At 40.5% G+C, this 13,444-nt stretch overlaps 1 protein-coding gene across 1 annotated transcript; it reads left to right on the top strand.

The window, feature by feature from the left end:
* Positions 1 to 304: 304 nt before the first annotated feature.
* Positions 305 to 10,279, top strand: apool (apolipoprotein O-like). The gene is made up of 12 exons (XM_071526834.1): positions 305 to 325; positions 966 to 1,061; positions 1,184 to 1,309; positions 1,846 to 1,900; positions 2,602 to 2,700; positions 5,114 to 5,205; positions 5,314 to 5,430; positions 6,427 to 6,676; positions 6,828 to 7,094; positions 7,600 to 7,833; positions 8,346 to 8,489; positions 9,570 to 10,279. Exons 1-12 carry the CDS (start codon positions 314 to 316, stop codon positions 9,656 to 9,658), a joined length of 1,581 nt encoding a protein of 526 aa, XP_071382935.1. The 5' UTR covers positions 305 to 313; the 3' UTR covers positions 9,659 to 10,279.
* The last annotated feature ends 3,165 nt before the right edge of the window (positions 10,280 to 13,444 follow it).

The following is a 13,444-nucleotide window of genomic DNA, read 5'->3' as shown; positions in this document are numbered from 1 at the left end:
GAAGATCAAATACAGTACTTGTGATAAAATAACTGGTAATCTTGTGTTTACAAGGAACAAGGAACTCTCTCTACCATGAGCTACACCCCATAAGGAACTAAATTCAGCAAAAGAAAAAAAATCACCTATAATGAAAGTTTGAGCAGCCTATGAACATACAGTATTGCTTTCGTGTATAAGCCTTCTGGAATCAGATTACCATGATACCATTGTGGCAACATGCAACTTCAGCCCATAGGTGGCAGTAGCTGACCTTGGTTTTACATTGATGACCATTTGAAGCTGCGACCCAAAGAAGAGGAGGAGCGCTGTCATGGCGGCCAAGGTGAATGTTTGACGTTTATTCAAAGGCGAAGTTTTGCTCGTTTGAGACATATATTTAAAATGAAATACGTGGCTTTCTTGTGAATGTCAGTCCTGGAGCTATTAGTGTGAAGACGAACTGACTGTCACCTCTCCAGGCTGCTACGTAGCATGAAAACAGCTTTGCTAACTGTGCCTATTAGCCTGTTAGACGCTGAATAAGCAACGCTAACTTTACCCAGATAACGTTAACGTTATGCAAGGCTAGCTCGTCGGTTCAAGCTTCAGCCCCGCTATTCATTCATTGTCTAAACATGACTGTTACTGTAACTTACAAATTTAAAGTTCGTTAATATGGACTTCTTTAGCCAAAATAAACCGTTTGAACACATTGGTCCACCATCTGAACACATAACTTTTCTCTTAAGCTAACTTAGGGTACAAGTAACGTTAAGTTGGCTAACGTCAGGTAGTTCTACTAGCTAGCTATCCAGAAAGTTACTGTACTTACTGTTATTTACTAGGCTAACGTACTATTACAAGGTAGATACAGATTCGTTTTTCATATGGCTGGAGAACTAAAGCCTTGTTATAGTCATCAGTTGTAAATCAGGTATTGGTGTTGTTGGGTTGAGCTGACAAACAGTATCTTAACTGTGCAGGTGGTGCTGGTGGCCGTCCCGACGGTGCTGGGCATAGCCTCCATCCGGGTGTACAGAGTCAGCGAGTCTCCGGTTGATGGGATCACTCGTGAAAAGGTATGACTGTCCAAATAGTCTGTAGATCTAGTAGGAGACAACATGTTGCTATTCACCTGACTGTTGTGTTTCCTGTGTGATGCATAATTAACCTGCTAATCTCTCTCTGCCTCTGTCCCCAGCTGTCTGTCTACAACCCAGTGCCACAGTCTCATCAGTTTCAGTTTGTTGCAGAGAATCCCGGGACACTTGAGACTGGGTTGACTAACGCGAGGGAGACCTTACTGCCCATTGTCCAGGCTGTACAGGTAATAAGCCGTATTAATATGCAACAGCATATCAACATTACACGACACAACAACGACTTAATACTGAGTTATCGCACTCTCTCACATATGCACACACTAAATACTTGAACGCAAATGTAAGAACCCTTGGACAGATCTAATTAGATGGCATAAAAAGGAATAGAACAATTTAATAGAAGAGGTCTGAAGTTGTGCCAGAAGTTTGTTTTAGGCCAGGATTTTATTTTATTTTTTTCTCTTGTTTGCGGTTACAGAGCACAATCCCACATGCTGCAAGTGCTCTGTGCGGGTACGACTGTGCACACTGCAGAGTTCAGGAGCCAGACAGGAAGTAGTTTTGATGCTGTGATCTTTGCAGATCTAAAGGCTGCTGCAAGGAGATGTGACAGCTTGATAACTGTGAAAGATGGAAAAAAAAACACCTCACACTGACGTCAAACGCATCCGTTACCTCCTTTCAGCATTGCCTACTCGGTTGTATTCTTGGTGGCCTGTTATGGTGGTTCGTATAAAATATTGTCCTGTGTTCTCTGCAGGGTGCCTGTGTCTCTGTGAAAAATGGAAGTATTAATCTTTACCATGCAGGAGAGGGTGAGTCAAATGTTGGTGCCTTAGGTCTCTCTCGTCACTAAGATTCTCCCTCCCTAAGTTGAATTTCCCCCATTACAAAGCAATGAGAAAGGATAGTGGGGGAAGTATAATGGCGCAAAATTGGGAGACTACTTTTACAGGGTTATATAACAAACTCTCAGACGCCCCAACTTAAGTGTTTTTTTTGTGACCCCTAAAAGCAAATGTCATATAGCCAAGCCACCTAGATATTTCACATTCTTTCATTAAATAAGTCCTCTAAGGGTTGAGTCTATCTCTGCATTCCCTTTGCTGAGGGTCACTGAAAGGCTACAGTACATTTTTAGAGCATACAGTTGCACAAAGCATAATTAGGCATTTGTGTCTTTGCATATCTCTCTGAGACAAACATCATTTTGTCTGTCTGCACTACTACTAAAACTATCATTACTATTTTGCCACCACTATAACTATTACTACTAGTACTATTATTATTTTTTCTTCTGCTATTGCTATTATTACTAGTACTACATTTGCTAGTACCACTACTATTACTACTGCTACAACTAGTGTAGCATATACAGAGTTACAAAGTGCTTTACAGACAAATCAACAATGAATAAAAGTACAAGATGAACAATACAAGTCAGACATTTTGATATATTGGATACATATTTTCTTAAGGTGTTGATATTTGTGTACCTGTGTGACTTGTTTCCCAGATGTGTACTATTACTTGAAGGACCCTCCCCCAGGTTTTCTACCCAGATTCGGCTCCATCACCATGGCTGGCCTGCTGGGCATGTTCCTGGCACGGAAAGGTAACCTGATCCCTAGACATTATACCACAAACACTCATCCTCTTCTCTAGGTCTGCAATTAACAATTATTTTATCATTATTATTATTATTTATCAATCTGTCTATTATTTGATCAATCTAAACAACTAATTCACAGTTTTAAAAAATGCAGTTGAACAGTTCAAAGTTTAACAACATAATTTATCAATCTATAAATTAAGCATGTCATTATAACCAAACTACATTTCAGCATATTATTGCCTGAGTCCAGACCCAAATAAAATAGTGCATTACAGTTACTGCTAGCTACATTTTCATTGCATTTCAATGTATACACATGCCCACAGGGCTGTACGTTAACTTTTTTTGCACATAGCACTGGTGCTACAGTGGTTGATAGTTTTGTTGATAGTTTTTCTTTTGCTAGTATAATACATTTTTGTATGTGTCCCAGGACACATCACTTATTGATGTGTCCTGGGACACATTCAAAGACCTGTAAAACTCCTCATAACACTGAGGGAGAACTTCAGCTACCAGCAGTCTGACTATCAGAGCTCATCTTGACCAGTTCACACTCCTAACATTATAAAATAACATTTTGAATCTATAGGCCTAAGTTTTTAATGGGAATATTAACATATTTACATTCATCTAATATTGACCTAGAATATTAATTAGGATAGGAATAGGATACTAAAAATTATGTGATCATGCTGCCATGCTAGCATTACTTATGTCAGCATGCATTTTGAGTTGACCTAAGTGCTGTTAGAATCCTCTACCCACAATGCTTGTTCAGTGTCAAAAATGGGGTTTTGCTTGGTGTCAAAAGGGCGTAACTGCACTTACGCCCTTTTGACACCAAGCAAAACCCTACTTTTACGGCTTTCAGTTTTTGTTGTTAAAACTTATGGGTCATGATTTCAGTTGTGTCCTTTTGGCACTGAAAAGATCTCACTGAGACCTTTCAATTGATATATAATACTCATATTCAACCAAAATTGTACTTATGCCCCTTTGGCTCCAAGCCCTCAATTTGGACATTGTTGTTAATTTAAGGTTGCTTTGAGATACTACCTGAGAACCATCAGTGCTAATATGAAGTATGTAAATACAACCAGTGGGTAAAAAACATGGAATCAACTTGGTATTCCCTGTTACAAGGCAGGCATTTTTGTGTACTTTTTGGGTTATACTCACTGGATAGTCACAATAATAGTGCTCAGTGACAAACTATTACTTGTTTTTGATGAGACAATGTCAGTGACTACCTGAAATGAATTATTAGCATAATTGGGTACTGATTACAGTATTATTAGATTAGGATTAGGATTAGAAGTGAGTATTTCTCAGAAAAATTAACTGTTTGATATTTCTGCCTATAATAAGGCCTTATATAAAAGGCTGCTGATTCACAATAGAACCATATTTTGACATTCTGGTTGCTTTGGAGCATAAGGACACTACCTGTAGACCATCAGTGCAAATATGATGTAAATACAACCAGTAGGTAGAAAATGATATGGGATTAACTTGGTACTTTTTTGCACTTTTTTGCCTATGTGGTGAATCACTTCATTGATGAATTTACTTTTGCAATAAAAAGAAAAATTATGACCATCCATTTCAGAAGGGGACATGAAAGTTATGAAAAAACAAGGTCATGTTTTGTTCTACCCTGGGTAGGGGTAGAACAAAAACTAAGGCCCTTTTTGAGGGTTTGTTCCTGCACTATATGTAGTGTTAAAGTTGTGTGGACTGTCACAGTTTTAAAATGTGTGAATTTAGCAAAAAGTACTACAGCCTGTACAGTCTGCTAGAGTGAATTGTGACATCACACACTGTAGGCTGGCTCCATAGGATCCCATTATAAAGTTTGAAAAAAGTATAAAACTTAAACTGCGATTCCTCAAAAAGTACTAAAGGTATCAAAAAGTGGTGACCCGTTTAAAGTTTGAATGGAGTTTCTAGCTTAAAGTATGAAAGAGTAGTTAGAGTTCAAAGTGGGCATGGTTTGAACAGTCCTCCCATAGACTTACAAAAAAGGCTAAAAAGGCATTTTTGTAGGATCATATTTAAGTGATTTTCAAAACTTCCCCTTCATACAATTCCTTAGGACTTTTTTTCTCTCATTCAGAATATATTGAGTACACAAAATCCATTGAGTTTGTTTTTGTTGCAATTTGTGAGAGGTTGACCCACATTTTTGGCTAAAATGCCTGGACTATTGGGCTTGCAACAGCTATGTTCAAAACAAAATTATGCATTGTTAATGCATATGGAAAATCAACTAATTAACATAGTCAATTTAACCAATAATATAAATTAATCAGTGCAGACCTGCTGATCTTGGATAACCTATTCACTTGGCTGGATTTAGTCTGTTGAATTTGTCTAATTGCCATTTTCCCTTATGAACCTTTTGTGTCAGGCTCTCGTTTCAAGAGGGTAGCAGTTCCTCTGGGCCTGATGAGTGCGGGCGCATCAGTGTGCTATCCTGCCCAAGCAGTGGCTGTGCTCAAGGTAACACTAGTTTTCTGAATACTGACCATTAGTTAGCTAATCCAGCAAGACAACTAACCTCATTAGTCACTGGGTGAAAAGCTTATCATTGTTCTTTGTGCTCCCTAGGTGACGGGCAAGAAGGTGTATGCTGCAGGACAGTGGAGTAGCGCCTCTGTATCTTCTCTGTTCACCTCCAAGTCCAAGGAGCCCATTGCCAAAGAGCCTGCTGCCCCACAACCACAGGTAAACAAGCCCAGGGTTCCCACACGCCTGGAAAACCTGGAGTCATAGAATTTAAAAAAAAATTCTAGACCTGGAAAAGTTATGAGAAATGATAAAAGGTAGAACAGTCTAGGATAAGTCATGAAAATGTATTTGTTGAAGTGAATGATTTTCTTTTCTTGAATACTGTCAAATGTCACAAAAAGCTGCAGCTGGCTCCGAAACAGTCTATAATAATAATATTATAATCCTTGATTTTAAAGTGAAAAATAAACTATTGGTTACAGTAAATGTAGTTGAAGGCTACTTTTTAATTCAGTCTCATTAATAATTGGTCATGGAAATTTGAAAAGGGGTCATGGAAAAGTTGTGGCAATGATTGATCTACAGTTATGTAATCAACTAGTTTGAAAATTGAAAGACGCCCAAAATAGATGTACTTGGCAGATATGCTAAAAATAGCAACACCAGTACCATCTAGATAATGGTAACTCTCTTCACCACACTTCCTCCCACTGAATGATTTCCCTTCTCTACCCACTCTACTTGGTCTTGAAAAAAAATTGCTCCTGTCTCCCCTTAGATCACCTTCTATATATTTTCCTAGGGTAGCTCTTAAAAGATTGTTCTGTGGTCACTGGCATATTGTAAGGGCACAAAGACCCTTTGATTGCTTCTAAGTTTTGGTGATATAGAAATTGAAGCTTGTTCTGCTGTTGCACTCATTGTAAGTCGCTGTGGAGCCTCGGCTAAAATCCTAAAATGTAAATGTAATTACTTTTTTTTTTTTTGGTCCTCAGTGACTGTAATAAATCTAAAATATTTGAATTGGAATGTTGGAGAGAAATGGAAAGCTGGTGCTTCATTCTGTACATGTTGGTTAAATTTAGTACGTCTGTTGTTGACAAGTACCATGTCACTTTGATTCATCCAATAGCTGTAAAATCATAATTTTTATGTATTATGTCATAACAGATGTTTTTCTTTTGTGTATGTGTTCTTCCTTAACACTATTAGTCAGCTACAGTGCCAAAGCCGGAGTCTCCAGTAGTTGAAGAGGCTCCTTCTGCCCCATGCCATGCTCCTGATCCCAGCTCCACCGCCGAGAGCCCAGCCCAGACCATGACCAGCTCGGAGACAGAGGTCGAATCAGCTGAGCCTGTTCCTGTCTGTGATAAAACCGCTGCCCCTGTCATAACAGAGGAGCCCTCATCCATAACACAGACACAGATATCACCTGACCAGGCCCCTACAGAGACCACCACAGGTATTATAGATATTGATCTCTCTGTCTCTTTCTCTTTCTCTCTGTTTCACACACACAAACACACACACACACACACACACACACACACACACACACACTTCTATTTCTGTACCTGTCACTGATCTTCTGATGTATTTCCTCTCTTGTTCAGACACTGTGGTAGAATCTGTGTCAGCGGAGTCCGCTCTTGACTCTGAGGAACCACCTGCCCCCGTCGGAAGCGAGGACCCCTCAGCCTCAAAACAAACAGCAGAAACTCCCTCTGCTGAAGCCAGCCCAGCCCAGGGCGAACCCACCGCAGAACCAGAGACGGTGGTAGAATCCGTTCGCGTCGAGTCCCCTGCTGCATCTGAGGAACCACCTGCCCCCATCAAAAGCGAGGAGCCCTCAATCTCAAAACACACAGAGACCACCACAGGTATTATAGATATTTATCTCTCTGTCTTTCTGTCACTCTCTGTGTCACACATACACTACCAGCCAAAAGGTTAGACACAAAAATGTTCTTTATTTTCACTATTTGTCACATTTTAGAATAATATTAAAGACATCAAAACTATGTATCTAATAGCACAAATGAAATTATGTAGTGACCAAAAATGTGTTAAATCAAAACTATCTTATATTTTAGATTATTTAAAGTAGCCGTCCTTTGCCTTGATGGAAAGACAAAGGCTTTGGAAATAAATAAATACATAGGCATTAACTTCATAACTTTATATTTGTCTAAAAAAACTAATTTCAATCATTTAAGCATAAGCCTTTAGATCAAAATGGCTTTAAGATAATGAATAACATGGTACATTCAATCAGGTGTGTCCATAATTTTGACTGGTAGTGTATATACACACACACACGACACATACAGGCTTCTATTTTTGTGCTTGTGTCTGATCTGCTGTTGTATTTCTTCCCTTGTCCAGACACTGTGGTAGAATCTGTGTCAGCAGAGTCCGCTCCTGCTTCTGAGGAACCACCTGCTCCCATCGAGGAGCCCTCAGCCTCAAAACAGACACCAGAGGCCCCCTCTGCTGACCCCAGCCCAGACCAGACTACAGCCACCTCAGAACCAGAGACGGTGGTAGAATCTGTTCCAGCTGAGTCCGCTCCTGCTCCTGAGGAACCAGCTGCCCTGATGCCTTCAGCCCAACCAGCAGGTAATAGGAATACTCTGCCCCAGGAAGCCAGAGAGCAGAAACTGCATGAGTAATGCAAAATGAAAAAGTTAATCTGCTACCCTAAAAAAATATTACTGGTAGAGAAGCGGACTGTATGTCATTCAACAGCATTTACTGGAAATTTTTTGTTCATATAAATTCATAGCTCTAATTTTGACTGTTGACCTATAAAACACACAGAAAGTAGTTACCACTATTTGCCTTTATAGTGGGCGGTATTGATCTCCCACTCTGACTCACAAGCTTTATTTGAGTCCACTTAGTTAAATCATTATTTACTGAAGATTCAAGTATGATAGAAGTTCTACAGCAGACATTTAAGTATGAATGTGGCAACAAAGCACATTCGCATATGAAATATCCAAAATATAGTTAAACCTCTTCTGCTTTAACGGTGGTTCTCATATAGGTGGAAACACACATGCGCGCACACACACACACACACAACCTATCCAATTCATGTACCTGCAACTGACTCCTCTCATCTGCAGAGAAAGTTGTAGAATCAGCCGACGCTGAACCTGCTGCTGAAGAGTCAGTGGAAAAGCCGCTGGAAGCTGCTGTGGAGGAGCCGTCAACCCCGACACACACACCGCCGCCGCCTCCTGAAGAGGCCGCAGCAGAGAACACTACAGGTACAATGTACTGTATATTGATCTCTCTCACACACGTACCACTGCTCCAGTTTCTTCTTGGGAGCTGGCCTCTGGTCCTCACGCCCAACACACATACACACACACACACACACCACCAACAAGAACAAGCCCCTACAGGGACTTCCACAAGTACAATGGGTATTGATTCTCACACACGCATACACAGACACACACATGCACACACACACACACACACACACACACACACACACACACACTGCATCCCCTATTGCTTTTGCCAGAAGTCGATGATGTACAAGTTACATTTCCTGCTAGGACCAATAAACATCAACATCATCATCGCTTCTGAGAATTGGCTTAACGCCTGTCGTCTGGATTGGATCGTGATTTTTTTCAGATATGTTTGATTTTGTCGGGCTGAGTCTGGTCGGGCTCCTGTAGTGTGAAGCAGTGTGAGACTCACCAAGACGGAAAACTGAGAGTGACGCTGACAACAGTCAATGGGAGTTTAGATACATGGGGAAGTAAAAGAAAATGGACTGGAAAAGAGGTCACAATTAGCAACAGCGCCCCTCAGTAGTAGTATCAGCAAGATTCACAACTTCATTTGGAGGGATAAATCTCATATAAATGCGTATAAAATGGCATTGTGTCTGGATCAATCCACATAAGTATGCAATTACAAATTAAGTGAAAGAAGTCTCATACAGAATTCCTCATCAACATTGTTCTTGTAGTGATATCACTTCAAAATACATTTATAATGTAAACTGTAGCTTCTGCACCATGGAGCAGGAAACGATAGAGCACCTATTTTGTAATTATATTTAGAGTGAACTGTTCTGGATGAATTTGTAGGCTAAACGATTTTGAATGCTTTTGAGTCAGGTAGTGTGTGTGATCCTTTTTTCTTCATGTATGACGTCCATCTTTCGGTAGTGTGAACAGCTTCCCGACCAGACGGCAACGGTTTAGCCCAAACTGCCCTAGTCAGCTAAAACTGGAGCAGTCTTCTAGTCTGTCCCAGCCTGGTCCCAGCCTGGTCCCAGCCTGGTCCCAGCCCTGACCTTCCATTGCATTTCTTCTCTTGCCCTGCAGGGGGCTCTGGTTTCCAGGCGGACCCTGCTCTGATGGACTTCGGCCAGTCCAACCCCGAGGATGAAGACCTGTACAGCACACGCAGCTGAGACCACAGCAGAGCACAGGAGAAATCTGATTCCCGCACTGTCATCTCATATCTCATTCACATTAACATACTGTCTGTATATCCTGGAAGTATCATTATGCAATGTAAATAGGCTTTTTTGCCAGCAAGTATAGTTAGGAAATCTTTCATCAACATTTCCATTTCTTCTGACAAACTACATTGCTTGTTTATATTTCCTCAGAAAAGGTCCAAGCATAATTGCGTTGTAGAGGCAGTGCAGTGACAGTAACTCCAGTACACAGCGTTGAATTAGTTTGTATTTGACAGCGTGTAGAACGACCCACAAATCAGGAAAAGAAATACACCCACAACTGTTTACAAGTCTTTTACTGCACAGATGGCAGCGTTGTGTAATTTTCTCCTAGTTTGTGTCTTTTAAAAATAATTGGCTTTTGTGGTGCAGCTTTCACAGTCATGAATGCATGGTGCTTGTATTTATTGTAATTTAGCCCACTGCGTCGGTAAGCTGAAGATAATGTACATGTGCTTGTACCAGTGATGATAAAAAAAATGGACTAGTGTAGTTCCATTTTGTTACATCAGAAATTATCCTCTAATGTTGATTTGGGTACCCTGAATAAATTTATATTTTTCATGTAGACATGTGAGTTGCTTCTTGTCATATATCTTTAACCTTAACTTTACAGGAGATCCCTTTACATGTTTTACATGAGTGAAAATGCATTATTTTAATTCGATAATTAATAATTGAAACGAAATATTTTTTTGATCCATATCATGTAATATATCATTTAAAGCTCTGAGTGGAAACAGCAAGAACTGAAAAACCACAACAAAAGCCTGTTTCCGCCAATGTGCCTCTTTTTCCGTGTTGGGTTAGAATGTACTCAGTTTCTCGATGTCAATAACAATACGCAAGATGTAGAAAGGTCATGGAAATTTACTTAAAAATTTGTATGAAAATTGTTTCCATGACCCAGAAAAGACAAAACAATGCCCAACCTGTAAAGTACATGATAAGCTGCTAGTAAATCTAGTTCCCAAGTGATAGTTGCGGCTAGTCGAAAAACAAAAACTAGGACATTCAGTAACAAATCTAACATCTGTACATGTACATGGACAAATACTGGTCATGGGAATTATGCTGTCTTGGAAATGTGAGGAAGTTTGAGCAGCAAACTTGTTGTAACCCTGGGAATGTCACTTTTACTTTTTAAGTGAAAGCAGTTTTGGTGCCACATGCTTCTGCTTATCTCTCTGAGCATACACTTTCTACCTAGGGACCAGAGTATCTGTTCTCATCTTTACGGCCCTTAACTGCTCCGCAGAGGAATTGGAGCTCCCTGGACCTCATAAACTCTGCATGAGGGTGACCAGCAGCATGACCCCTGGGACTGTGTGAGTGTGTGTGTGTGTGTGTGTGTGTGCATGTAGAGAGAAAGAGAGAGATGTCACATCAATTCAACCTAGATACATTTTCGTCTTCCTTCCTGTTAAACATGGATGAAAACACACACATATGGGAACCAGATTTGGAACCGGAGCTGCAGTGTGTGCTGCTGGTTTGAGTCGAGGGGTTCAGGGACTTAGTGGCTGGTGTGACTGCGCTGTTTTTAGACAAGTATTGCCAAATGTACAGATAAAAAAACAACAGCTCTGTGTCCTGGAATCGTTATCCACCAACAGCATTAATAAATCCACATGGAACATATTGACTCAGTTCAAAATAGACCGAACCAGAGAGGCTGGGAATACTGGAAAACTCGGGAATATAGTGACATTTTTTCTTCTCATAACTTGTTAAGAGGGATGCACATCTTGTGGCTCTAGTCTCAGGGGCAATGCTAGAAATTCTGGGCCCCCTGGCAAGATGGGACACTGGGGTTCCTTTCACTTCAGGGCATCTAAGTATATTCTCACCTCACTGCTCTCAAGGCCCCCTCCGAGTTGGGGCCCCCTGAAGGCACTAGCAGCACCCATGGCTTGTCCTCTGAGGTCTGGTGTTAGACTGGACTCTGTCAAGCAGTCCAGAACTCTCTCAGCTTGTTCTCAACCTACAGAGAGGAAGTCGGGCTCACAACCCTGACCCTTCACCTCTCACCCCACTGACCCGGTTTTTCCACTGAGGATGGGGGGTTTGCGGGGGGGAGGTGGGTGGTGGTTATCTTCCCAGAGTCCAGCCAAAGGAGGGAGACCCCACCATCAAATAAACAGATAGCACATTTATCAGCAAAAAATATAAACATGGCCGTTATGTAAGCAATTTAGGGGTGTTTTTGAAAATGTGTTTACGGGACACATCTCTCTCTTTGTGCGTTTGTGTGTGTGTGTGTGTGTCTGCCTGTGTGTTTGTGTGTGTGTATGTGCATGCTCATGTGTGCACAATTCCCCCCTTTTCCCATGCCTCTTGATAAAGTCAAATGATTACAGCTGGTTATCCATTCTGTTAATGGAAACACATATTGTTGTTGTGAAAACCTTGTAACTTCAATTTTGGCGATTTTCATGTTTTATCTTAAATTGGAGGATTACATGATCCTGTTTGGGTTAGGAACATTCTATGACCCTTGGGCTTAAGAAACCCTTTCAAAATCCTTTGTATAAATTGAAAAATACATGGTGGTCAAGCTAAAACCAAGACTATTTTTTCATAGTTCCTGAAAAGTTGGCATTTTGGAGATATGAGGTTTTCACCCAACAACAGTGATATGCACAAATATGTCACTATATGTGTATTTTGTTTAAAAAAAAATGAATTTGCTGTAACTAATTACATTTGCCATTTTGTAGATTATTGTTTGGTTAGTTGTATAACTTTGCTTCCTTGCATTTTAGGCTACAGTAACATCCATGGCTATAATATATTTATATCTTTCATCAAATAATATATAAAAAAAAAATATATTGAAAGTGTAGACGTAAACAAGAGACTTTTGAGAAACTACAGCAGCAAAAATTAAAATGCTAGAAATGTATCGAAAATGAAAATATGAAGAAAAAAAATTAATTGGTAGGGAGATTGATGTCCAGTAGGAGTCATGATATGAGTTGAGATTTTGTGTTGTTCTCTCCTCCCCATTACTGTCCTTATCTACACACACACACACACACACACAAACCTTTCTCAGTCGCCTATCTTGTACATCTAACAAGAGGGCAGAAGTTGAATTCTTACATCCATTCCCCCGTGGGAGTGGAGTAACACTGCAACATGCTTTTACATACCATGTATGCAGTAAAAACTGGAATAAGTAAATGTTACATTTGTATCTGCTTGGCAATTTAATTGACTGTCTTTAGGTAAGATAGAGTGAGATTGCCCCTCCATATGTTAGCAGAGGGCAAAGGATGATGAACAGGGCCAGTTGTCAGATAAAACAAGCGAAAGTAAGACAGAAAGAATGTGTGTGTGTGTGTGTGTGTGTGAGAGAGAGAGAGAGAGAGAGAAAAGAAAGAAAGAGAGACATGTCTGACCAGTTTAAGTGACTATATGTATGTTTTGACTGCATCATTGCTTCAAGGATTATGGAGAAAGTATGGGGTGACAAAGACAAAGTTCTGTTGTGTTCTGTCATCTTGTGTTTTTGTTGGCCAACATGAGATCGTAAATGTCTGTTCTGGGTCGTTGCACTCATGACCGGTCTCCTAGTCAGGGGCACTGGCCTGTGTGTGTGTGTGTGTGTGTGTGTGTGTGTGTGTGTGTGTGGTGCACGCACGGGCATGTGTGGGCATACATTTGTCTTGGAACAACTGCGCATACCCGGCATGCCAATCTAGGAACACTGTATTATGAAGTTTCCCTGTT

The sequence above is a fragment of the Centroberyx affinis genome, unplaced genomic scaffold (assembly GCF_046629955.1).
Source record: "Centroberyx affinis isolate AG114_WGS23_722 - 3 ecotype Tasmania unplaced genomic scaffold, CSIRO-AGI_Caff_v1 ptg001467l_1, whole genome shotgun sequence".
Classification (NCBI taxonomy): domain Eukaryota; kingdom Metazoa; phylum Chordata; class Actinopteri; order Beryciformes; family Berycidae; genus Centroberyx; species Centroberyx affinis.
The sequence above is the reverse complement of the archived record's forward strand: the minus strand, read 5'-3'. Positions and strand labels throughout refer to the sequence as shown.

Coding starts and splice junctions, on each gene's coding strand:
- apool (XM_071526834.1), top strand. Junction 6,677..6,827: donor CCCTACAGAGACCACCACAG/GTATTATAGATA, acceptor TCTCTTGTTCAG/ACACTGTGGTAGAATCTGTG. Junction 7,095..7,599: donor ACACACAGAGACCACCACAG/GTATTATAGATA, acceptor TCCCTTGTCCAG/ACACTGTGGTAGAATCTGTG.